This window comes from Erpetoichthys calabaricus, chromosome 1, assembly GCF_900747795.2.
Source record: "Erpetoichthys calabaricus chromosome 1, fErpCal1.3, whole genome shotgun sequence".
NCBI classification, from domain to species: domain Eukaryota; kingdom Metazoa; phylum Chordata; class Cladistia; order Polypteriformes; family Polypteridae; genus Erpetoichthys; species Erpetoichthys calabaricus.
This window is the reverse complement of record NC_041394.2, coordinates 180,396,924-180,424,231: the sequence shown is the minus strand read 5'-3', so window position 1 is coordinate 180,424,231 and position 27,308 is coordinate 180,396,924. Positions and strand designations below refer to the sequence as shown.

General features: G+C 37.0%; 1 protein-coding gene across 1 annotated transcript in view; it reads right to left on the bottom strand.

Annotated features, from left to right (window-relative positions):
* The window catches only part of wash1 (WAS protein family homolog 1), a 167,887-nt gene that overhangs the window by 33,017 nt on the left and 107,562 nt on the right, over window positions 1-27,308 (bottom strand). The window contains exons 5-8 of the mRNA XM_028809261.2: window positions 9,574-9,710; window positions 4,168-4,303; window positions 2,113-2,317; window positions 1,049-1,228 (exon numbers count right to left, since the gene is read on the bottom strand). Of these exons, the coding sequence (XP_028665094.1) occupies window positions 1,049-1,228; window positions 2,113-2,317; window positions 4,168-4,303; window positions 9,574-9,710 (658 nt within the window). The remainder of the gene's footprint in view (window positions 1-1,048; window positions 1,229-2,112; window positions 2,318-4,167; window positions 4,304-9,573; window positions 9,711-27,308) is intronic.

Sequence of the window (27,308 nt, the reverse complement as noted above, 5' to 3'; positions counted from 1 at the left end):
GAGTTCAGAGATTGTGGATCAACTTATATACTGAAATAATAATAATAATAATATATAATGGGTTAATTCACTCTCATTGTTGATTGTATAATTTAGCTGTGCATATACAGTAGCACAGACTGTTCAGACAGAAATGTAAGTTGTTTGTCATTAGAACATCAGAGATTTCACAAGTGAGAGGAGATCATACACTCCATCAAGCTCGTTTGTTCAGCTAACAGCTAAGTTGTCCAGATATCCCCTACAAATACAGTACTTCATAAAGACTGCCATTTCATAAAAAGTTCCTAACTCGATTAGGAAAGAGGCAAGTAACGGATAACAAGTACTCTTCTCAACCAGAAAAACATCATTTTCTTTTAAAAACACCTTTTGTTTATTTCAGTATGTGTTAATCATAGACTTACTAAATAAATGGACAACTCTTCCATAAGAAAAAGTCTACTATAGCACAAAATATTCTTATGTATTTAAAATATAAACCTACTAAAGAACTTACTGTTTTCAGAGGAAATAAAAACAACATTGTAAGCAATTTTTAAGCTGAAAACAAAGAACGAAACACTTCAGAAAGAAAACAACAGCTTGGCTTGTAATCCAAATCCAAATAAAAAACTGATAGCAGCAGACCCCCATGACCCTGTGTTCGGATTCAGCGGGTTGGAAAATGGATGGCTGGATGGATGATTAGGCATATACCAGATATAGGAACTGTTTTAGATGTCAATATTGTTTGATACATAATATTGGGTGCACATATAAGTATTCAAACCATACTTTAGTCTGAACATTTTGTTTCTTTGTTGAAAGTCATTTACATGATACAAACAATGGCAAAATGAATGGATGATAGCACATTTTATTTTTAATTACTAATATGTACATAATAAAATCATATACAATAAACATAACTATAATATGTAAAATAAATACATACTTAATAAAGTGCTAATAGATAGAAACACAATTGCTGGCATTTTCCACAGTAGATGTGTATTTTAAAGCACAAAGAGTGATGATGTAACAGTGAATGATGTTCAATAAATACCTGGGGTCTGCTGTGCGATCTCTCCACTGAGACCAGTCACCGCTGGAGGTGGAGGTGGTGGTGGAGGGGGAGCTGGTGGTGTAGATGCATTTAGGAAGGTGGCTTCAGATGATGGTGGTGGAGGAGGTGGTGGGGGTGGTGGAGGTGGAGGAGGAAGACCTACATCCCGATATGGTATATCTGAAGACATTAAAAAAAAAAAAAATAGAACTTAATTATTAAGTTGCTAATTATCATTATTTATAGGCATATTAGTCTTTCAGAACTTAATTTTGTAAAATTGTTTTTTTTTACTAATTTTAATAATAAAGAAATATTTTGCTGAAGAGGCTCAACAATGCAAACATTACAGATATAATGAAGTTAAAAATCTCTATAAATGATCTAAAAAACCTTCCCAACAGGTGCTGTGTACTCTTACAAAATTAAAAGGGCTGACTTAGGATAGTACATGTGTTACAGAACGGTGTTCACAGAGGTTTTTGGTTTATTTTGGGCACATTTTAGGAAAAATATATCATATGATACAATACAGTAAACTTTCAAGTGCTGACCACAACTTAGCACTTTGAATGTGTGTGAGAGTGGTTCTGCTTGTAAGCCCTGAAATACACTGGCATCCAGTCAACTGCCCACTGGAGATATTAACTTGGATTCAGCCAGGCTGTGTATGTTACGGTACATTCACAGATTTATGATATGCAATACAAACAAAGTTTATCAGTAGCACAGCTTGGGCCCAAAACAGCCATTAAACTTCCATACTTTACCCATTGGGCAACCATGGTCATCTCCATTTTAATTTCATACATTGTCGACTCTATGGACAATTAATCAATTAAAACCTCATATCAGGCTTACTATGTGTTGTAGCCTATCAAATTGAATACAACCTGTCCTTAATCATTTCTATTTTTTTCTAAGGAACTCTGTTTGAAGTATTTTAACATTTATTTGAACATCCATTGGTCAATCCATCCATTATCATAACTTGTCCTAAGGATCCCTAAATGCAAATTTTGAATTCTCAGGAATATGCACATGCAAATGCTTTGAATCAACACCTGAGCCGTTGAGCTCTCCTACTTCTGTTGAAAATGATGGCAGTTCTGGGATGATTCCTGCTGGTCCTGATGGTGCAATCCCAGGGCCTAAATCTGCACTGTAGGTCAAGTCATCTGCAATTCCAGGAAGGTCTGGGAGATAGGATGGCACATCTATTTCGGGCACCTGGCCTAGATCTGGTACATAGAAATAATTTTCTGCAGTCTGGAGGAAAAAAAAAAATCAAATTAGTTTTTTTTTTTTTTTTACTGTGCGTTTCCCCAAAAATTCAGAAACCTTCCTCTCTATTAATTAAGACCAAGGGAAAATAGTACATTTTACTATTTTATTGATATATTAAAGACTTTATAAATCCATTATAAAGCATTGTTTTGATACACCATCGTATCTTCTAAAAATTTATCAAAGAGATCTATCAATGAATGCTTAAAATGACATACAGATCAAATGTAACCCATCACTGTGGTAATGGAGGAAATCAGGAAGGGGCAGGTAGTTTTTGAAAAGACCTTGTGAAGAATTCTACTTTGGGAAGATTTACAGACATCGGTGTCCACTTCAGAAAGGAACAATTAAGACACCCGAATGCCAAACCCACTTGCCTCCCAGGTACAGCACGCAGACATGGTTAAGATATTTAGTTGCTGTCTGACTAAACTTTAGAACGAGTGGTACATACCATTTAAGCAAATGTGACAATGATATGAATGTTGATCTCAAAAAATTGTGGTTCTAGGTACTTAGAAGTGGCTGATCTCCTAGGATTATTATACACTACATTCTCTAGAGAATAAATAGTGCACTAAACAGTAAATATCCAGTTAGTGACAGATATGTTGGAAAACTCTTTGGTAATGAGAGAGGTCAGATGAGAATGGCCAGAGTCTTTCAAGCTAACAGACTACAGATCGAAACATAGCAGACAGAACAGCGCAACAGCAGAATATATCAGAAATTGGACCTTGAAGTGGAAGAACTAGAGCAGCAAGAGACCTGGTTTGGTGTCACCTCATAATACCTGAGGTATCTGAGCCTGAATGAGAGGTTTGTAACATGAATGTGTGGCTAAAAATGTGCAGAGACCAAAGTGTCCAAGAAATTTTTCTAGACCCTTTTAAATCAACATCTCAAAAAAATTCATATTGTTTTATAGGCATATATGGTTTCCTACCCAATACTGGATACTACTAAAATGGAGTGAGTATGTTTATTATACAATGACCATGCTCATTAAAAGAATTAAAAATAATTTCAATCATATGATTAAATAAAGGATATAATATGTACCATAGGATATAATAGGTAAAGGAGCTGTACATAACACTGTACTTAAAAAGTACAAAGTAAAAGAAACTCTGACTTTGCAAAACACACTTAGAAGTACAAATCTTGAACAATGCAAAGATATTAAAAGCTATAAATTAAAGTTTTGTATCATCATGGTCACACCACAGAAGCTGGCTCCAGGCTCCCATACCTGCCCTACACTGTACATTTGGTACAGTCCCATTTTGTAAGTGCACAGCACTAATCTGAACAGAATGCATTGCTCTCACAATTTTACAAATTCTGCTTCATTTCTGGGGGTCGAGTGCATTGGAAATGCAGTTGTGTTAAAAAGATTCAGTTTTTACCCAGTAGTTGCTAACCTACTAAAGACATGTAATGTTTCTACAACAAAGGCTTGCTTTATGTAAACACAAAAAAGATCTATTTTATTATTTTTTTTTTATTCACACATGAAAAAAGACTTCTTCAGAATTTTTCTCCAACATAACATAATGTCACATTAAAAACAATTTCTAGTTTCCGTGCTTTGACATTAAAATGTTATATAGTTAACTAGTACAATTAAAATAACTGGTCAAGAGGCTGAACACTTTTACAGTGCACTGTATATGAAATGCTGAAATGAACCTATGTAAGAATAGTAAAAGAACAAACAAAACGACCTGTAACTGAGTTTTTAATGCCTTTTAAATTAAAGGACTACATTTGCACAAATGATTACAATCTGAAATTTGAAACGTAATCCACAAAGCACTGTATTTTACCTGTCTCTCAAGCTGCTCGCGTTTTGTAATGGACAGCGGGGCATCAAATGGTTTCTCTTCTTTCTCGGTTTCAAGTGTAGTGTGCGTTTTTGTCACAGCACCTGCCAGTGGGTCCAGGAGTACATACTTCTTATAACTTGAAAAGCAAAAATGTTAATGGGTTAGGCATACTAAATTCAATCAAATATATTTAAATTATGTATGTAAAAAATAAACCAACAAAACTAAATGAAAGTCTACATTAAGGAGGTGTATGTCCTGTATATCCCCTGTCCCCTTGTAAAAGTCTAAAAAATAAATAAAATAATGTTTCTACACCAGAAGTGATGCTATATGAAAAGTACTGTAAATTGCCCACCATTGTTTTTATAAATGGGTATTAAAACATTTAAACACGTTATCCAGGCATCTGACTTTAATTAAATACTTTAAAATTCAAGAAATGAATTAATTATACCACCATGGAATCTGTAACACAGGCAGTATGCCAATTTAATTGCAGTACTACTTATTCATAATGTAAGTGCAGTTAGGCGCAGATGTTCTTCTGCTAAGGACTTTAAAATACAGAAGCAGGCCTGGGGTGCATTTAATTGTTCTGTTCCCGCAATTGTTCTCAGTACAAAAACTATAACTAATCATTAATGACAAAAGAAAAAGTGTAATGCTCACTTTTTCAATTGTTTAGTATTTTCAGAAAGTAATAATGCTTTACTTTTAAATAAATTCTTCTGACACAAAGTGGAATAATTTACTTTTCCAACCAAAATTGTGGAAAAAAACAACCCTACCCCACAGAAGTACCAAATCATGTGATGCTATACATATTTTCAGTCAATATTTAGTGCACATTTTTACGCCAATCTGACATACACCTCTTCAATCTGAGGTGATGGTCTGGGACTGCCTTCAGAATCAGCCCACCAGGACAAGGGGTCATTTACAAAGGTACTTACTGCAAAGACATTCCATTTGAAGCATAGCATCGCCAAACTACAATGACCTGGTTGGAAACCCCTTCTAAGGCAGGCTTCAATCTCTGTTGTGGAAGTGTCAATGTTTGTGATGAATATTACTTTTTTTAGTGATGTTAAATGTACTTAGAGGACATATCAAAAATCATGAAGAGCATGTTACATTTATGGAAGCAAAAGTTCTCGATTTGTTTAGACAATTCAGCCATTTCTGATTCGCCTTCAGTTTCTTGACTCTAAGAAGTCGAAATGTAGTCCCTCGGCAGTTCTGACTGTTCTTATCACTGTTGCCTCTGGTGAGAGAAGCTTCCATTTTTATAGCTGTTTAAATCCACGTGCCAGAAGAGGCGTTCAGCCCGAGTTCTAACTACAATAGCGTGCAGTGTTTGAAGGTCTGCATTTGCTGTAGCCAAAGCACACAAACGACAATTTGCAAAGTTACAATAATACCCTACATTAATACATGGACATTTATTTTAAAATTTCTATTATTTGCAGTTTTTCATTTTTTTAATATGACAATGTGCAATTTGTATTTATTTTTTATTACCATCTGCACCTTACATTTATTAGCATTTTATTTACTTTCTCATTTTTAAGACCTTTTTATTTTAGTTTGTTTGTATTATACTTTATTCATATTTTTCTATATAAATGTGGTATTTATTGTGGCTTTTCATTTAATCTATTTTTAACAAAATTAAAATAAAGCTTTTGTGTTTATTAAATCCTCCCTGTTGATTTTATTAATTTACACTTTGCAAAAAAATAATACATTTTACCTTGTTGAGTGCCACTGGGAGTTGTTTTTTTTTTTTTGCCTCTGCCAACCGAAGACCACTTCTTTTTTCATGTCACATTTTTTTCCTTTTTATGTGATCAATACTAACAAGTTGTATGATAGTATTTTACTGTTTTAATACTAAAAACTATGCCAGAAAATAAGCAAGACCAAAAAAGTGCAGCACTTCAGTATACAATTAATATGCTACACAGTAAAATGTGAATGTCTACTGACAAATCTATAGGCAGGCATTTGATCAGACTCGAATGATATTGTTACACAAACATCAAATAAGACTCTGAAACCAGCTTTACCCTACTTATCATTGTGAGGCACCAGAACCTGATATCATTATATATTATACGGTACATATTTGCAATATTTTATTTCCAGGTAACCTTTGAATTAAAAGGAAGGTAAAGGCTTAGAGTTTAGACTATATTAATCTCCAATAAATGGTACAAATATACGGTGCCTTCAGAAAGTATTCAGACCCCTGCAACCTTCTCCTAAAATTGTTTAAATTAATTTTTTCTCTTGACAAAACAAAAACTGGCACCCCAGAATGACAAAGTGAAAACATGAGTTTAGAAATTAAATAAAAAACTCAAAGATCACAATGACACAAGTAATCTGACTCATTGCTATTACACTTCAAATCTGGCTCAGGTGCATCCAATTCTATCGATCATCATTGAGATGTTTCCACACCTTGATTGGATCTGATTAGACAGGATTAGGAAAGGCACACACCTGTCTATAGGAGGTCCCATGGCTGTAAGTTTGTGTATCAGAAAAAAAACCAAGCCACTGGGTCAAAGAAATTGTCTGCAGAACTTAAGAGAAAGGATTATGTCAAGACAGATCTAGGGAAGGCTACAAAATATCTGCAGCATTGGAGGTTCCCAAGAGTACAGTGGCCTTCATAGTTCTTAAATTGAAGATGTTTGGAACAACCACAACTCTTCCTAGAGCTGGTTGTTCAGACAAACTAAGCGATCAGGAGAGAAGGGCCTTGATAAAAGATGTGGTCAAGAACTTGATTGTCACTCTGGCTGAGCTCCAAGGAGCATGTGTGGAGACAGGACAAACTTCCAGAAGGACAACCACCACTGCAACACTCCACACTTCATAGCCTGCTTGGATTTTGCAAAAAGGCACCTAAAAACCTCCCAGACTATGAGAAAAGGATATTTTCTGGTCTGATGAATCCAAGATTGAACTGCTTGGTCTCAATTCAAAGCATCAAGTCTGGAGGAAACTGGGTGCTGCTCACCAACTACACAATACTATTTCAATGTTGAAGTAATGGAGTGGTTTTTCAGCAGCAGGGGTTCTGAGGACAAACTGAATGGAGCAAAGTACAGAAATACCCTTATAATAAAAACCTCCTCCAGAGTGCTCTGAACCTCAGATTGGGCCAAGCAATCACCTCCCAACAGGATAAGGACACTAAGCCTAAAGCAAAGACAACAAAGAGGTGGGAATGTTCTTCAGTAGGCCAGTCTCAGCTCAGTCTTCAGAGACCTGAACATAGCTGTCCACCAACGATCTCCATCCAGCATGACAGAGCTTGAGATAATCTGCAGAGAAGAATTGCAGATTTGTGAAGCTTGTCATGTCAAACCCAAAAAGACTCCAGGCTGTAATTGCTGCCAAAGGGACTTCACCGAATTACTGAGTAAAAGGTGTGAATACTTGTGTCAGTATGAAATTTCAGTTTTTTTTTTCCCAATACCTTGTTTTCGTTTTGTAATTCTTGGGCTTTAAGTATTGGTTGATCAAAGAATAAATTAATTTAATTGATTTCAGCACAAGACTGCAACATAACAAAATGTGAAAAAAGTGAAAGGTCTGAATATTTCCGGAAGGGACTGCATATTATATATATACTAGCCGTAGCATACGGCGGTGTAAGAATAGGAACGGAAAACGGTGAGAAAGGAATTCAGAAATCAAGAAGAAATAAATACTTCTGGAAAGTCGCAGTGTGCATGTAGAATTTCCGGCCAAGCAGGATTACATGTGAAAGTGATAAATAAATCAGGCTTTCCGAATTTACGTACTATGGCCATGGCATCCTGATAGTTTTGTTGCATGTATCTTGGACTTCCTGGGCATGTGGACGGTAATATGATCATTTTGCCTACACGTACGTTGTTATTTTCAGCGTTTGCTTGTAATGCGTCTGAATGTCCTTCGTTTTGTTCCATGCACAGATCTTGTTGATATAATCTGAGATAGTTGAGACACGCGCCCTCTGTTTTAACATACAAATCTACAACGTACTGTTGGAATAGTTTGCCGCTGGAGTGCAAAATACTAAATGTATTCCTCATTGCTAATCTGTACGCGTAAAATTGGCATTGAGTAAGCCTTATTCGCTTGGCAGTTCTTTTATCGGGAACATGTTGTAAATCAGGCGTCAGAATAGCACACAAACCCACGAACAATTTGCGCACGGTCCTCTTTAATGCTAAAAACAAAAAATCGACAGCAGAAACACAGTTTATAGTATTCCATGCAATTCTTGCTCAGCGGTATACATAGGACAAACTTCAAAACAATCGCAACACGTATACAGGAACATCGCAACGCCGTCAGAAGAAAGGACTCACTATCATTGATCTATACACATACTAAATCAACAGGACATACACTTAACTGGGACAATGTACAAGTAAAATTTAAGGCCAGTACTAAAAGTGCCAGAGAGCTGGCCGAATTTCGGCTATCAAATGAGAACGCCATCAACAGACACTTGGACATAAATCCAGCATATGCAAACTTAAGAAGAACATGTTCATAATAAATAAACTGTACACCCCCCCCTCTCCTGATCACACTGACATAGCCACCTCCCCACGTAATTTTTTGCTATATATTACCTTTGATTCTTGTAAGTCTAAGCATTATCCTCTGATGAAGACCCCTGGCAGGGGCTGAAAGCTCAGAAATAAAAACTACTTTATGATACGTGATTCATTTTTTTCTCCAGCTGCATATATATATATATATATACATATATACATACTTACAGTTGGAGATCCACAAAGGGAGAAAAAACGAATCACATATCATAAAATAGTTTTATTCCTGAGCTTTCAACTGCTATCAGGGGTCTTCATCAGAGGATAATGCTTAGACTTACAAGAATCAAAGGCAATATATAGCAACACATTCAGTACATTGGGGGGGGGTGGGTGGAGGTGACTAAGTCAGTATAATCAAGGGGGGTGGGGGGGGGGTTGTATAGTTTAATTAATGTGTATATGTCCTTCTTAAGTTGGCATATGCTGGGTTTATGTCCAAGTGTCTGTTGATGGCGTTTTCATCTGATAGCCAAGACTCGGCCAACTCTCTGGCGCTTTTTGTACTGGCCTTAAATTTTACTTTTACGTTGTCCCAGTTGAATGTGTGTCCTGTCGATTTAGTATGTGCATATATCAAAGATAGTGCGTCCTTTCTTCTGACGGCGTTGCGATGTTCCTGTACACGTGTTGCATACATACACATATATCTTCCAATATGAGTACTAGATAATTAAAGCTGATTCGCCTCAATTGCAACAGCTGCTATCTAAAACATGTCCGATGCAGAGTTAAGTTTATTAAAGGCGTCAATTTGAAGATGATGGTCAATACATACGGATTCTCTGTGGTGTTAAAAAGCAGCAGTGAACTTATTGAATTGATGTTCCTAGGCAAGCTTCCTAGGCCTTCTTCTGTTTCATCTTCAGAGTGCCTTTTAGCATTTACGAATACAGGGAAGTACATCAGCTTCTCCTAAAGTCAAATGATTAGGAGAGAAAAAAAAATTAAAAAGTTTAGAAAATATAAGGAAGAATGAAACCAAATCAAATTTGTGTGTGGATATATATATATATTCCTAAGAAAACAACACTTGCCACTTGCTTTTACAAATTTGTTAACTTACTCAGATTATAATCCATTTAAGGGGTTTCTCCTTCAGAATACACATTGCCCACAAAATTGTGCCTTTATTAGGCAATTTATTTCAACACAGATATCCTGATCCATTCAAGTCATTCAAAACTGTTTAGCCCAATGAACATCCATTAAGCATTTTTAGACATACAGTGCCTTCCTTTATGTTTGGGACAAAGACCCGTTTTCCTCCTATTTACAAAATCAGATAATTCAGACATGATTAAAGTAACCATTGTAAACTTTAATATAAGGGTATTTGCATACATTTCGGTCACACCATAAAGAAATAATAACACTTTTTATACATGGACCCCTCATTTCAGGGCACCATAATGTTCAGGACAATTGATGTCACAGGTGTTTGTAAATACTCACGTAAGATATCAAAGCTTGCTTATGGTGGGCTCTTAGAAGCAGAAAACCTTAAATAGTCATGTTACCTTGTATGTGGCAAAATACAGCTTTAACTGAACCCAAAGCTGCTTTGTACCTGTATGAGTTATGCAAATTAAGGCAGCAAAAAACATAAATTTGAAATGACATCAAGAACAGATATCAAAATACTTCTTTACCATATGGGACAGAAAGTATTATAGCTGATATGCCAGACCATTACCAATACCAGAGCAGTATTACACTAGTCATACTTTTTTTGTGCAATCATTAAAATTATGGCAGCAATACATCTGCTCACAAAAAGGAATATAAGGTGGCAAAACCTGCAGTGAAACAGAAAGCTCTAGAAAATAGTTTCACCAAACTTTTATGAAAGAATCTGCATCAAAGGACAGTTATGTGATGGCACATAAAACTGCCAAACGTGGTGTGGAGTGCCATTTGGTATTGAGACTGCTTGAGTAGTGTGCCCAGGTAATAAAAACCAGTTTATGGGTATTAGCTTATCATGCTGTTCTAGCACTAGGCAAGCAGGGTTTGATGATGGAAGAGCTGATGAAAGAACTGAAAAAGGAAACAGACAACATATTTTTCAGTTACACTGCATGAAAGTTTATATATTGTGAATGGTGTTGCCACCAATATGAGTCACCTTCGATTCGCCAGTGGCGGTGGCAGTCGCTCAAAAACAGCTCGGTAGCTCCTCTGTTGTGTATTCCTACCATGTAATGTGCTGAGTGTATTGAGGATCCATCTGTGTAACACCCCACTTCTGGTACCACTTGTCAAGCTTGGGTCACAAAGTTGCACAAGAGACAGGAAGATAAGACCAGGTTTCCAAGGAACAATACCTTTATTGCTGATCATCGTGGTAGCTCCTCTGCTGCATGCTGACACTCTGTAAAACAGTAAATCAGTGGCAAAAAACACAGCTGCCCTTCAAATACTCCCACTTAAACAGTATTTCAGTATGAAACAAACAAACTCTTAACCGGCCTTCTGCAGGATCAACTACAGGTTTGCAGGATTACCGCGTAACGTGCTTCTCGCATGATATTTAGAATATTTAAAAGTCTGAGTTCCATCCAGCTTAATTGCTCACTTCTTTGTCCCATCTCCTGCAGACTGCATCTGCCCCAGCTGCTACTTTCGAGCTGCTGAACCTGCTTGACAAGGAAGACTTTATGTTCTTTTAAACTGAAGAAGGAAGCCAGAGCAGGATGTTTGCCAGTTGTAACCTGTGTGTTTGTGTGCTGAAGAGAAACTCTTTCTTGAATAAAGTCTGAGACATTTTTTGCCTGATCAGCAATACAGCTATTGTTCCTTGGAAATCTGGTCTTACCTTTCAGGCCTTTGCACAACTCTGCGACCCAAACCTTGACAATATTAAGAGCCAAACTAAGTAGTAGTTGTAATAATAATAATAATAATACCTTTGTAGAGGTTGCATTGATTGTTGATTAAATCATTTACACTGATTTTTGCTTTATATCCAAGCTACTGTATGTTTCTCATATTCTCTTTTCTTAAAGTTCTGTGTATGACACAGGTTACAAATTCTCGGAGGTAATCTGAATTATGGTTCCATAGTATGCTTTTGTGAACAGGATATTTATAAGGTCTGCACTGATTTTGTTCGGATTTGTTTAGCCTCAGAATTTACCCTGTGCATCAATGACAATAATCAAAGTGTTAAATGTTTTTTGGTTTTACATAAATTACATAGCCTCTAAATTGGTTTCAAAAGTCCAAAGGGTTTGCTTACTGCTAATTTACCAGCACCTGGTTACTGTTCTACTAACTGTCTGGACATACAACAAGGTCAGCCTGCATCTCTGAATTGTCAAGGTAACATTGACCATTAATTGGGGGTCTCTGTGTATGTATTATTGTTACAAACAGTACAGGTTCAGGGAACTGCTGGATGCTGAATTTGCACTTACTCCAACTGCACTAGAAGGTACAGATCTTAGGCATTTAGATTTATTTTTCAGAAAATCAGTTCAATTCACTGTTTATGTAATTGAAAGGCTGCTTTCGCTACTTTGTAGCATATGATCTATTAATCCATCCATCCATCCATTTTCCAACCCGCTGAATCCGAACACAGGGTCACGGGGGTCTGCTGGAGCCCGATCTATTAATGGAATCGTCAAATCTTTTGAAATTTTTAAGCAATGCAAGGTGCTCACACTTTTCCTGAGGTTTAAATATAAATATATAAAAATAAATATAAATATAATATTTAATATCTGTATAAACTCTTTAAAAGTAAAAAAAGATAAATAATTCAGAAGGCCACATAAAGGTAACAATTCTTAACTAAAAGCAGAGCATTTAAAAAATTGTTAAAACAAAAGCATTATTGTTTACATGTTTTTTCTGTGCAAATGGCAGAGGTTACATAAGTAGCATCAATCTTTCTTTTGGTGTACTAAAGTTCCATGAATAAAAGATCTGCTGTCAGTTTTCATTTCTATCAACAACTTCTAAAAACAGAAAAAACACATTAACAGACACTCGTTCTACTGCAGCAGAAGGTGTAGTTGTGTGCCGCACTTTTTTATTTTCTGTCTTTATGTAGTCATTTTCTTATTGCTCCACTCTTAAAGGAAAACTTTACCTTTTTTCTTTCTCTAGCAGGGCATACTTTGTATTTTAATTCACATGCAACTCCAATATTATTTTTTTCCCCCAGAAGCATCACAATGTACAATGAATTAGTGGGTTCAGAAAATGTGGCAGTGCGTCAAATTCCTATATAAACATTGGACAGTATAAACTTCATATCCAAGCAGATATGTCAGTACTTTTGAAAATTTTACTGTTTCACAAAAGCTTAGCACCAAGTCTTCCTCTTGAACTGCACAACTGTACTTTGAGTAAACTTCATCAGAATGGCCAAGAAAGTTTATAAAGAATCTTTGTGAACACAGGATACTTGAAGACCACAGTTATCTTGTTTTCACACAATAATAATTTCCTTTAAATAATAACTGTACTTTTAATATTTTGATTGCATTATGATTTTGACACAGTAATCAACATTACAACTTTGGTCCGATACAATTAGTATCATAAAGAACTGAAAGCAATACCACAGTTAGAAACACAGTACAATAAAGAAGGCAGGTAATGATAAGCATACTATTTGCTGATTTAATTTATTAAAAGAAATGAAATAACAGCATCAAAAATAACAATAGCCGGATCCATTTATCACTCATTTTTAATTAAACACATTCTATAATCAATCTTTGTTTCCCTTAGAAAAAATTCTCGAAGATTTCTGAACAGGCATGCACAGCTAAACGTGTTATAACAATACTGCAATGAAAGCCAAAACAAGACCTGTTCATAAGTATTAGAACAGTGAAGTCAAATATATCATTCACAATATTTACAATAAAAAGTTCACAGCAAAGATTACTATGAGGCAACAGTTCAGAATATTTCCTTTGATTCAAGATGACTTTTTTGTGCAGGCTAATGCAATATTTTAAAATCATAAAGCATTTTACATTCTGCACCACCATGCCAGGACTGTAATTACTGGAAACACTGGTTCAAATCTCATCTACAGTATTATTTGTGCAAAATAAAACTGAAAATTTTTAGTGTTTGATTCAATCATACACTTCCCACTGATTCATGCTTCTGCATTCACTATATCTAAGCCAATATGAGACTACAGATGTATCGATGAAGAATAAGTAAGCAGTATGAATGCTGGAAAAAAAAAAATCTACCAGAACTATAGCCCTGGAGTATAATGCAACATGCAAACCACCGATTCAATTTGATTTATTATTAATGAGAACTTCTAATTATACCTACTTATTACAAACTGCCAAAGGTACCTGTAAAAAATAGGTAATAAAAAATATTTTAAAATGATTCTATGTCTTGCATCCTATGTGTACCTTCAGTGCCTTGGTATTCGTGTGTGTCGGTAAATGTCTTTACTGACCCTCCTTCTGTCAAGCGTATTCCCGTAAAGCCTGTTTCTCACGCTCTGTCATTATTTTCTACATGCCTTTGTTGCCTCCTGCCTGGTTTAATAATTTTTATCTATGAAGATGACTCTCTCTGAGTGTCTCCTATGCTGTTTCTCCTTTTTATGTGTCTCAACACTTGCACTTTCCCATTTAGTCGTGTCACCAAAGCCAAAATGACCAATCAGATTGCTTTGGGACTGGACACACAGACGTTAGTAGATGTAACACACTAACTACAAATAACTGTGCAATTAAATTAGAACATAAAATTAAGTTTGCATATACACATATGCAATGACAATAAATTTTGTGATCCCATTGGAATTATGTGGAGTTTTGCATTAAATTCTCAATTTGGCATGATCTATAACTATATTGCAATAACAAACATAATCTGCTTAAAATAATGAGACACATCTTTTAAACATTCATAGTCCAGGCTAGAAATAGTACAGTGCATTTCTCAGTTTTTTTATTTTTTAATAAATTTGCAAAAACCTCAAGTATACTTTTTTCATGTTGTCATTATGGGGTGCTGTGTGTAGAATTCTGAGGAAAAACATGAATTTAATCCATTTTGGAATAAGGCTGTAACATAACAAAATGTGGAAAAAGTGAAGCGCTGTGAATACTTTCCAGATGAACTGTATAGCCTGTATCTGCAAAATATATACTTATTTTGTTTTAAATCTGTAGGGACTAGACCAAAAACTCTCTAATCAGCATAAGAAATGACAGAGCAAAGGTCATTTTACTATATACTTTATGGATATCATTTTTTGAACTGTGGTCGCATGTTGTTAAAGTAGTGTAAAAAAGCAGTACACATTGCAGTATATTCTGCCATTGTAGAGCTCTCTTTTAGGTGTTTCATACTGAAACAAGAACTCTGAGAGACAAAATCAGAGCTAAAGCAAGAACAATATCATTATAAAACACATGGCATTAAAAAAATCCTTGTTAGTATATACTGCATGCTATACCTTATAAAAAAAGATGAAAAAATGCTCAAAATGATAAAGCACACAACACTGGATAAAGAAATCAAACAGAAAATAAGTTAGATAGCACAAACTGAAAACAGAACTCAGACTACATTATACAATTTTATATCTAAGCAACCATTTAAAAATTAGCTAAAGGCAACTCTAATACTTTTTTACTGTTTTGTCATTTCCTCCACTATCATTAAAATGAAAAAATATATTTATATTGAGGAACAAAATACAATACTTGAAACTGGTTTGAAATAACTAAAAACAAACAGAACAAGTGAAAGCATCAAACCTACACTGTTTGCTGTAGTAAACACTACATAAACTGTATACAAATGACAACCACCAGATGGCAGTATAAGAACAGCAACTTTATTCAGCATCAAGATTTTTCCTTACTGGCATCTTTATTATCTTAAAGGTTAAACTTCATATTGTTATCATTCTGTAGTGACAGTGATTCCTCTACCTAGATCTTAATGAGACCAGAAATTTTAGAAAACATCTCACAATAATAATAACCACCACACTCTTTGAAACATTTCAAATAAACACACTCAAAGTTAATTCATACTTGCTATGATGAGCAGAAGATGAAAAAATTATTACATTTTTTTTTTCTTTTTTTTAAATTTTATTTAAATCACACAACATTCCATACAAATAGATCAACTTTACAAGAATAGGATTGAAAACAAATCAACCCCCACCCGAGAAAGAGAGCATGGGCAGCAGAATAAAACTTAAACCTAGTAAAAATAAGTACAGTGGAACCTCGGTTCACGACCATAATTCGTTCCAAACCTCTGGTCGTAAACCGATTTGGTCGTAAACTGAAGCAATTTCCCCCACAGGATTGTATGTAAATACAATTAATCCGTTCCAGACCATACGAACTGTATGTAAATATATTTTTTTAAAGATTTTTAAGCACAAATATAGTTAATTACACCATAGAATGCACAGTGTAATAGTAAACTAATGTAAAAACATTGAATAACACTGACACAAACACCCAGGCTCCCTGCTCAGCTGCACGCGCAGGCTCGCTCTCTCTCAGCAGCACGCGAGCCCCCTCTCTCTCTCTGTAACATTGCAGCAGTTCACGCTATAGCCTTACAATCCGATCTCTGTATAAACGCTTTTTTTTAAATGAGTTTTAAGCACAGGGAAAAAAATGAACATTTGAAAAAAGAGAAAAGTAACATTGCAACACTTTCTTCTCACCACTCTTCAGTTGCTTAGAAGCCATGGTTAACTGCAAAAGCACACAAAATACTGTAGAGCATAAAGAGTTAACAGGTAAAGCACGCACGTCTGACTGAGAACAATGAACAGGGAGAGGCTGAACACGTGCTTAAATACAGTAATCGGCACATACGAACCGGAAGGGAAATGAAATAGAGCACAAAGACTTCACAGCGAAAGCACGCACGCACGTCTGACTGAGAACAATGCAACACGTGCGGAAATCATCGGCGCGCACAAACCGAAAGGGAAACTGGCTTGTTCGTATACCGAGTGTGTGGTCGTGAACCGAGGCAAAAGTTTGGCGAACTTTTTGGTCGTAAACCGAGTTATACGTGTACTGAGACGTTCGTGAACCGAGGTTCCACTGTAAATAAATAAATTAATAAGTGAATATAGATATGAGAGAAGAAAATGGGGAGAGAATCAGCTTCCTCAGTGCTTTAAAAGCATACCAATTGTGAATTCTACACTGTTATTCCCTGTTATCTTTGTTTGTTTGCTAATTATTGCTTTGTGATTTATCATTCTCTTGTTTTTATTTTACTAATGTTGTTTTATTTTATTGTAAGGTGACATTGAGTGCTAAGAAAGAAAGGCACCTATTAAATAAAATGTATTATTATTATTAGATGTGCTCGATATATAATTTTGAGTTGAATAATTGTATGCTTTGCGCATATGGAGCTCAAGTGAATTTTCTGCATTGCTACCTTCCACTCTTTTATTGAGATGTTGAGTGAGAGATCCTTTTCCCACTTACCTCAGATGTACAGATCTCTAAGTGATTCATTCACAAATGTTTTCCAAACATTAAAAACTGAATATATTTGCGAGGATTGAAAAAGGGGGCGGCACGGTGGCGCAGTGGGTAGCGCTGCTGCCTCGCAGTTGGGTGATCTGGGTTCGCTTCCCGGGTCCTCCCTGCGTGGAGTTTGCATGTTCTCCCCGTGTCTGCGTGGGTTTCCTCCGGGCGCTCCGGTTTCCTCCCACAGTCCAAAGACATGCAAGTTAGGTGGATTGGCGATTCTAAATTGGCCCTAGTGTGTGCTTGGTGTGTGGGTGGGTGTGTTTGTGTGTGTCCTGCGGTGGGCTGGCACCCTGCCCAGGATTGGTTCCTGCCTTGTGCCCTGTGTTGGCTAGGATTGGCTCCAGCAGACCCCCGTGACCCTGTGTTCGGATTCAGCGGATTGGAAAATGGATGGATGGATGGACGGATTGAAAAAGGTGGTTCTCGTGCAGAGGTGCAACCGATAAAAGATTCTCTATCTTAAAATGCTTCCATATTCTGAGTGAGTGAAGCACTATTGGTTTGTTAGTGTATTGGCGATAACTTGCATTTATTGGGGAGCAAAGCAAGGAATATAAACACGTACTGCAGAATTTTATTCTCTATTGCAGACCAAGCCTGTATATGTTCATCTATTTGTGTCCATGTCCAGGTTTATATAGTTTGTATGTTTGCTGCCCAGTAGTAAAACTGAACGTTAGGTAGAGCCATGCCACCTTCTGTCTTTGGCCTTTGTAGGGTCACTCTGGATATATGGATGTTTTGAATTCCAAATAAATGTGGTTATGGTTGAATCTAATTTCTTAAAAAATGATTTATTGATTTATACTTTGATGTTATGAAATAAAAAGAGAAGCTCAGGAAGGATATTCATCTTAATAATGTTAAATCTTCCAGCTAAAGTGAGGTGGTAGGTTGACCATCTATGCAAGTCTTGCTTAATTTTGTTGATAAAGAGCTTTATGTTTACTTGTGATGTTTACCCCTAGGTATTTAAACTGATCTGCAATGATAAAAGGGAAGGTGTCCAATCTAATATGGTGTGCTTGAGAATTCATTGGAAAGAGCACACTTTTAGTCAAATTAATTCTGTGACCAGAAATCTTTTGAAATTCTGTTAGTGCTGTTAGGATTGCAGGCACAGTATTTTGTGGGTCTGATATATACAGTACCATATCATCAGCATATAGAGAAATTTTCTGTTCAAGTCCTTCTCTGATAATCCCATTTATCTCATAAGCATTTCGACAGTGAACTGCCAGTGGCTCAATGGCGATTGCAAAAAGTAGTGATGACAAGGGGCATCCTTATCCTTGTCTGGTACCACGTTCTAGTTTAAAGTAACCTGAATTAATGTTGTTAATATAAACTGAAGCTTCTGGATTGGTATACAGTAGTTTGATCCATGCACAAATGTTCGGGCCAAACCCAAATTTCTCCAATGTAGTGAAAAGTTAGTTCCATTCAATCATATCAAATGCTTTTTCTGCATCCAAGGATAATAAAATCTCTGGGATGCTTGACTTTGCGGGTGATTATTGTCTCTAGTTTCTGTGAATGTTGGTAATAGGAGGGGAGTTAGCTGAGTGGAGAACTTCTTATAAAATTCAGCAGGGTAGCCATCGGGGCCTGCTGCTTTCCCACTCTGAAGTGACTTTATAGCATCTAATAATTCTGATAGCGCCAGCGGTTTATCCAATTCCTCTGCACTAAGAGTATGTATTTGTGGTATCTCTAATCCAGAAATGCATTAGATTGTGTCTTGTCTTCTTTAAACTCAGTAGACTACAAGGATTTATAGTAGTCTCTAAATGTGTACATTATATTTTTATGGTCAATGATTTTGTCTCCGTTTGTGCTGGTGATTGCTGGGATTGCATTGCAAACTTCTTGCTTGTGGATTTGTTGACCTAAAATCTTATCAGCTTTCTCTCCATGTTCATAGTAATGATGTCTTGATTTAAAAATGAGTTGTTCAGTTTCTGTACAATGAAGTGCCTCACTTGGACACTTGGCATGTTCTTGATCTATTCTAGTAATTTTGCTGGTTAGCTTTGATGCCTGCTTGGTTTCCAATTTGTTACTGTGGGAAAGATATGAGATAATCTGTCCTCTTAAGAAGGCCTTCAGGGTTTCCCAAAGTATTCTTGCAGAGACCTCTGAGGATGTATTTGTCACTAGAAAAAAAATGATTTGTTTTTATATAAATTCTGTAAAGTTCTCGTCTGCTAATAAAAGTGGGTTAAGACGCCATCTGCGAGATGAGAATGTGGGGCATAATGATTTTATCTCCAAGATCAGAGGGGCATGGTCGGAAATAACAATAGTGTTGTACTTGCAGGATCTAATCGTAGGCAAGAAATGGTTATCTACAAAGAAATAATTCTTGAGTAGCAATGATGAACTGGTGAGTAGAAGGAATATATGTTCTTGAGTTTGGGTTTAGAAATCTCCAGGGGTCTGATAAGTTGTGGTCAGTTACAAACTGTGTAATTGTCTTTGCAGTGCTAGATGTCATCGCCCCTGTGACAGGAGACCTATCTAGGTCTGGATTTAAAACACAATTAAAATCCCCAGCCATTATAATTTTATAAGTGTTCACACTGGGAATAGATGCAAACACATTTTGGATGAATTCCCTATAGTCCACATTGGATGCATAAACATTTATCAAAATCACTTTACAATTAAATAAATTACCCATGACAATCATGTATCTCCCTTCAGGATCAGACACAACATCTGATACTATAAATGAGACTTTTCTATGTATAAGAATTCCCACACCTTTAGTTTTTTTTTTTTTTTTTTTTTTTGTAAAGCTGGAATGGAACATTTGTCCAGTGCAGTCTTTTTACAGCTGATCTTTGCTTAATAAGTGGGTCTCCTGTAAAAATACTATTTTAGTGTTTAGACCTGTTAGGTGAGAGAATCTTTCTTTTTAATTCATATTTCAGGCCTTTAACATTCCAGCTCACAAAGTGAACTGTCCCGTCTTGGAGACATTGATTCTGAATTTTTGATTTTTTTCATTTTGTAGTCTTAAACGAAAGTGAGACAGCTTTGACCTTAATTTCCAATTTTCCCAGGGGTTATTGCCATGCAGTCTATTGTTACATTGGTCATTATGATTATAAGGATTAAAAGGATAGATTAGAGATAGCTTGCTCTCTTTCTCTCCCCCCCTAGTCCCCCCATCCCCCGTTTTGCCTCCCCACGTGAGGCTGAACCCCACTTCACAAAATCCCAGTCCTCTGACATACCTAGAGACGGAACATGTCCAAAACAAAACAAGCCCCCCAGCAGCAGTGAATGTGAATTAAAATTGAGATATCTATTGCCAATACAGTCTAAATACTATAAGCGTAAAAAAAAAACAATCTTCAACAGTCTTCAAATGTTAAGATAGTAAACCCAGGGAATGGTGTTAAGTAGTGGCCCTGGATAAGCATAGTAAACCCTTATACAATAATTACAACAATAATAAACAAAGGGTACGATGTTTAACAGTCTCCTTTAGAATAGTGTATAAAAAAAAGGGTTACTAATTTAATTTCTTTCACACAAACATACATGTGTATAATTGTAATTAAAACAAAAACAAATAGTGACCAAGAAGGGAAAAGGATGTATAATTACGGTACCAGTGTCATTGCAAGCTGATCAGACAGCTGGTGATATCTCCTTTATGATGCCATGACAGGGTGCGACTCACGGTCGTAAATTTACCCCAATTACTTACCTTTTTATTATACAAAGATTACTTACTGTATCCAAAACATAAAGGGTTCTAATAGTATTAGAACACTTTAGACATATTTTGGTGTTCTATAGTATCAGCACACATGCTACCAAAATTAAAGACATGAAATGAAAAGCATTTAGAAACAAACCCTACTCTCCTGTTTTTAATGCAGCTGGCAATGGCCTTTATGCTTTATAACTGGAATTGACAAAACTCTCCTTTAAAATATCTGCAAGTATGAATTTCACTGTGCTCTGTGTGACAATAATGATCCTATACTTGAATAATAGATGCAAATAATATATACAGTGCATCCGGAAAGTATTCACAGCGCATCACTTTTTCCACATTTTGTTATATTTCAGCCTTATTCCAAAATGGATTAAATTCATTTTTTTCCTCAGAATTCTACACACAACACCCCATAATGACAATGTGAAAAAAGTTTACTTGAGGTTTTTGCAAATTTATTAAAAATAAAAAAACTGAGAAATAACATGTACATAAGTATTCACAGCAATACTTTTGTCGATGCACCTTTGGCAGCAATTACAGCCTCAAGTCTTTTTGAATATGATGCCACAAGCTTGGCACACCTATCCTTGGCCAGTTTTGCCCATTCTTCTGTGCAGCACCTCTCAAACTCCATCAGGTTGGATGGGAAGCGTCGGTGCACAGCCATTTTAAGATCTCTCCAGAGATGTTCAATCGGATTCAAGTCTGGGCTCTGGCTGGGCCACTCAAGGACATTCACAGAGTTGTCCTGAAGCCACTCCTTTGATATCTTGGCTGTGTGCTTAAGGTCGTTGTCCTGCTGAAAGATGAACCGTCGCCCCAGTCTGAGGTCAAGAGCGCTCTGGAGCAGGTTTTCATCTAGGATGTCTCTGTACATTGCTGCAGTCATCTTTCCCTTTATCCTGACTAGTCTCCCAGTCCCTGCCGCTGAAAAACATCCCCACTGCATGATGCTGCCACCACCATGCTTCACTGTAGGGATGGTATTGGCCTGGTGATGAGCGGTGCCTGGTTTCCTCCAAACGTGATGCCTGGCATTCACACCACAGAGTTCAATCTTTGTGTCACCAGACCAGAGAATTTTCTTTCTCATGGTCTGAGAGTCCTTCAGGTGCCTTTTGGCAAACTCCAGATGGGCTGCCATGTGCCTTTTACTAAGGAATGGCTTCCATCTGGCCACTCTACCATACAAGCCTGATTGGGGGATTGCTGCAGAGATGGTTGTCCTTCTGGAAGTTTCTCCTCTCTCCACAGAGGACCTCTGGAGCTCTGACAGAGTGAACATCAGGTTCTTGGTCACCTCCCTGACTAAGGCCCTTCTCCCCCGATCTCTCAGTTTAGATGGTCGGCCAGCTCTAGGAAGAGTCCTGGTGGTTTCGAACTTCTTCCACTTACGGATGATGGGGGCCACTGTGCTCATTGGGACCTTCAAAGCAGCAGAAATTTTTCTATAACCTTCCCCAGATTTGTGCCTCAAGACAATCCTGCCTCAGAGGTCTACAGACAATTCTTTTGACTTCATGCTTGTGCTCTGACATGAACTGTCAACTGTGGGACCTTATATAGACAGGTGTGTGCCTTTCCAAATCATGTCCAATCAATTGAATTTACCACAGGTGGACTCCAATTAAGCTGCAGAAACATCTCAAGGATGATCAGGGGAAACAGGATGCATTTGAGCTACATGGAAAAGGCGGTGAATACTTATGTACATGTGCTTTCTCAATTTTTTTATTTTTAATAAATTTGCAAAAATCTCAAGTAAACATTTTTCACATCATTATGGGTTGTTGTGTGTAGAATTCTGAGGAAAAAATGAATTTAATCCATTTTGGAATAAGGCTGTAACATAACAAAATGTGGAAAAAGTGATGCGCTGTGAATACTTTCCGGATGCACTGTACATTTAGTATGTACTCAAGTGTGTACTTAGTATTTAGTCAAAGTCAGGAGGTATCAAACTTTGCTACATTGTTTTTCCAAAAGTCTGCTAAAATAAAAATCCTTATAAGACCTTTACTCAAGGTCACTTCAAATAAACCCCACACTTTTTCAAACTAAATTAAACCGTAAGAAATTAAACATAATATCATTATAAAAGCATGAATTTACATTTTACTGTGATTTAGTATACTTTATAAAATTACTAGATTTTTTTCTTAGGCTTTCAATAATCACTTACAAGACCTAGACATTTTACCTAAGTGATACTTAAAGCAGAGCTCAGAATCCTGGAGTCTACCGTGATGTCCATGTTGTCTACAGCTGGCAAAGTCCTCTTGAACATCGACAGACATGAACTGAGAAGGACTTAGGGCAAAAGAGGACACACAAACAACAGGAGTGCAAAAGTGCTTTATATTCATCAACATTGTCCAAACAATAAATAAAATGTGGTGCTTCCTCAATAAATGATTAAATAATCCACAATTGAAAACCATCTCTGTAGAGGTTTTAAACTGTCAAATAAATAGATTATTTAAAACATGGTCACGATCCGTCCATTCAAATTAACAAACAAACAAATGAATAAAGCATGAGCCTCAGTATCCCTTTCAAATCCACTTCTCTTCTGCTCACCTTCTGATAATATAACGGAACAGTTTAATGATAAATCATTGCAATCACGTAGACCTTCCCCACCCCAAATACTTCAGCTCTGCTCCTATTTTTCTAGTGGAAGTACTTCAGGAAAGTATATGCATGTAAGCAGAATAAGAATAAAATGTTGACCTTGTACTTATTAAAATTTCTGAGCTAGTATAAGCTGCCTATTTTAAAATGTTCATAAGAAATGTAAAAGTACAAAGTATAAACAAGAATAGTTGCATCAGATATCTGAAATATCTAGAATGTGTGCTTTAAATCAATTCAATGTTACAATTCTCAATTTAATTGTAAAAGAAATTTGTCATTTTCACCCTCTGAGAGTGATCTATAGAGGGCTTGAATCCTAGTAAAGGATAGAAAATCTAAATTAACATCATATTCATAGTCACTGACCTTGAAATAGTCTAAAATGCTACTCCCACAAGCTTATGTTTAAAATATTCCATTTTTAACCTTCAGGGAGTGGATCTTAGATGGCTAGGATCACTGATAAAGAATTAAATATCAAAAATATTATCATACTTGTGATCAGCAACCAAGAAATAGCATAAAGCGAAACTCCACATGCCAATATAATTGATCCACATTTTTTCAAAGTTTTGTGAAAGGTAGTAACCCCATTAGGGGCTGAACCTTTGGAGTCAGGTGATATTTTATGCACAAATTCAAGTCCTTCTAATCACTGTTGATGAAGACACATACTGGTTTACTCTTTATCGTAAGGGTGTAATTTCCTGCACAAAATATGGTCCATAAAGTAGCCTACAAATGAGGGGTTTTCAGGTCTAGAGTGCCAAAAAATGGGAAGAGACCCAAACAGCTTGACATCATACATAACTGGACAGCAAAACACATTGAATGGTATATCATATGTGGGGGTTCTCTTCTATGTAAATATATATATATATATATATATATATATATATATATATACACATTCAGTCCTGCGGTGGGTTGGCACCCTGCCCGGGATTGGTTCCTGCCTTGTGCCCTGTGTTGTCTGGGATTGGCTCCAGCAGACCCCCGTGACCCTGTGTTCAGATTCAGCGGGTTGGAAAATGGATGGATGGATATATACATTCATGGCATTCGTAGTCTGAATCACAATCTGATTGTATGAGTGGTTACCTACCAGGTAACGCTTGTGGTTGGTCAGCAAGTCGGCTAACATCCGCCACGGTGCCCTCTTTTCAGTTGCGAGAAGCAGATCATAGAATGGTTGAAATAGTTTTACTGTCAAATAACGCAAAGAGTACGCGACACGTGTTTTGCCCTAATTCTGGGCTCATCAGGCGTACACACTCACTGCATCCCCTCTCGGGAATCGAACCTCGAATGTCAGTGCCAGAGGCGAAGCCCCTAACGCTGCGTATATATATGGATGTTAGCCGACTTGCTGACCAACCACAAGCGTTACCTGGTAGTTAACCACCCATACAGATTGTGATTCAGATTACGAATGCCTTGAATGTAATTACCCCGATCTAAATGCTGCCAAATGAACGAACCACACGCTGTGGCGCAACATTAGACAGTAAACTATTCAACCATATATATGGTTTGGGAACCCCTCTTAAATCACTGGCTGAGTTTCAAAGTAGCAACTTCCTTTTAATATAGCCTTTGATGAGTGTCTCGATTCTGGATGGAGGTATTTTTGACCATTCTTCCATACAAAATCTCTCCAGTTCAGTTCAGTTTGATGGCTGCCGAGCATGGACAGCCTGCTTCAAATCATCCCATAGATTTTCGATGATATTCAAGTCAGGAGACTGTGACGGCCATTCCAGAACATTGTTCTTCTCCCTCTGCATGAATGCCTTTCTAGATTTTGAACTGTATTTTGGATAATTATCTTGTTGGAATATCCAACCCCTGCGTAATTGCAACTTTGTGACTGATGCTTGAACATTATCCTGAAGAATTTGTTGATATTGGGTTGAATTCATCTGACCCTCAACTTTAACAATTGCCCCAGTCTCTGAACTAGCCACATAACCCCCACCACATTTGACAGTAAGTAGCGTGTGTTTATCTTGGAATGCGGTGTTCTTCTTCCACCATGCAAAGCGCTTTTTCTTATAACCACATAACTCAATTCTTGAGTCCAAAGCACTTTGTTCCAAAATGAATCTGGCTTGTCTAAATGAGCATTTGCATACAACAAGCTACTTTGTTTGTGGCCTGAGTGCAGAAAGGGCTTCTTTCTCATCACCCTGCCATACAGATGTTCTTTGTGCAAATTGTACTGAATTGTAGAACAATGTACAGATACACCATCTGCAGCAAGATGTTCTTGCAGGTCTTTGGAGGCGATCTGTGGGTTGTCTGTAACCATTCTCACAATCCTGAGCATATGCCGCTCCTGTATTCTTCTTGGCCTGCCAGACCTGGGTTTAACAGCAACTGTGCCCGTGGCCTTCTATTTCCTGATTACATTCCTTACAGTTGAAACTGACTGTTTAAACCACTGAGATAGCTTTTTGAGCCTTCCCCTAAACCATGATACTGAACAATCTTTGTTTTCAGATCTTTTGAGAGTTGCTATGAGGATCCCATGCTGTCACTCTTCAGAGGAGAGTCAAAGGGAAGCACAAATTGCAATTGATCACCTTAAATACCTTTTCTCATGATTGGACACTCCTGTCTATGAAGTTCAAGGCTTAATGAGCTAATCCATCTAATTTGGTGTTGCAAGTAATCAGTATTGAGCAGTTATATGCACTCAAATCAGCAAAATTACAAGGGGACCCACATTTTTGCACAGTCAGTTTTTCACATTTGATTTAATTTCATACAACTAAATACTGCTTCACGAAAAATCTTTGTTTGCAAAACACCCCAGTAATCAGGTGTACCTAGGAAATGAAAGACATACCACTGTTATTTTTTTTTGTTGAGAGTAAATTATTATGCAGGCTGAGAGGGGTTCCCAAACTTTTTCATATGACTGTATTTATATTTCACTAAAGTGAATTTAACGTGTTTTTAAGTAATTCTTGCAAACACATACACAGAACAGAAAAAATACAATGTCCATCCATCCATTATCCAACCCGCTATATCCTAACTACAGGGTCACGGGGGTCTGCTGGAGCCAATCCCAGCCAACATAGGGCACAAGGCAGGAAACAAACCCTGGGCAGGGCGCCAGCCCACTGCAGGGCACGCACGCACATACACACCAAGCACACACTAGGGACAATTTAGAATCGCCAATGCACCTAACCTGCATGTCTTTGGACTGTGGGAGGAAACCAGAGTACCCGGAGGAAACCCACGCAAACACAGGGAGAACATGCAAACTCCACGCAGGGAGGACCCAGGAAGCAAACCTGGGTCTCCTATCTGCGAGGCAGCAGCGCTACGCACTGCGCCACCATGCCGCCCGCAAAAATACAATGTGTGAAAATATAAATATTCTACAGCCTAGGTGGTGATGAACAGGTTTTAGCTATTCATGACAGATATTCCTGGAGTTACTTGTTGGTTATATCTTTAATACATTGGCAATATCTACCAACTACTGAAGGTTTCAAAAGCTTGTGAATGTGGGCATTGAACTATTCTATTATGGCAAAAGCTTTATTACAACAGTTTTGGAAAGGTCCTTTCAACGTATGGTAAATATGATTT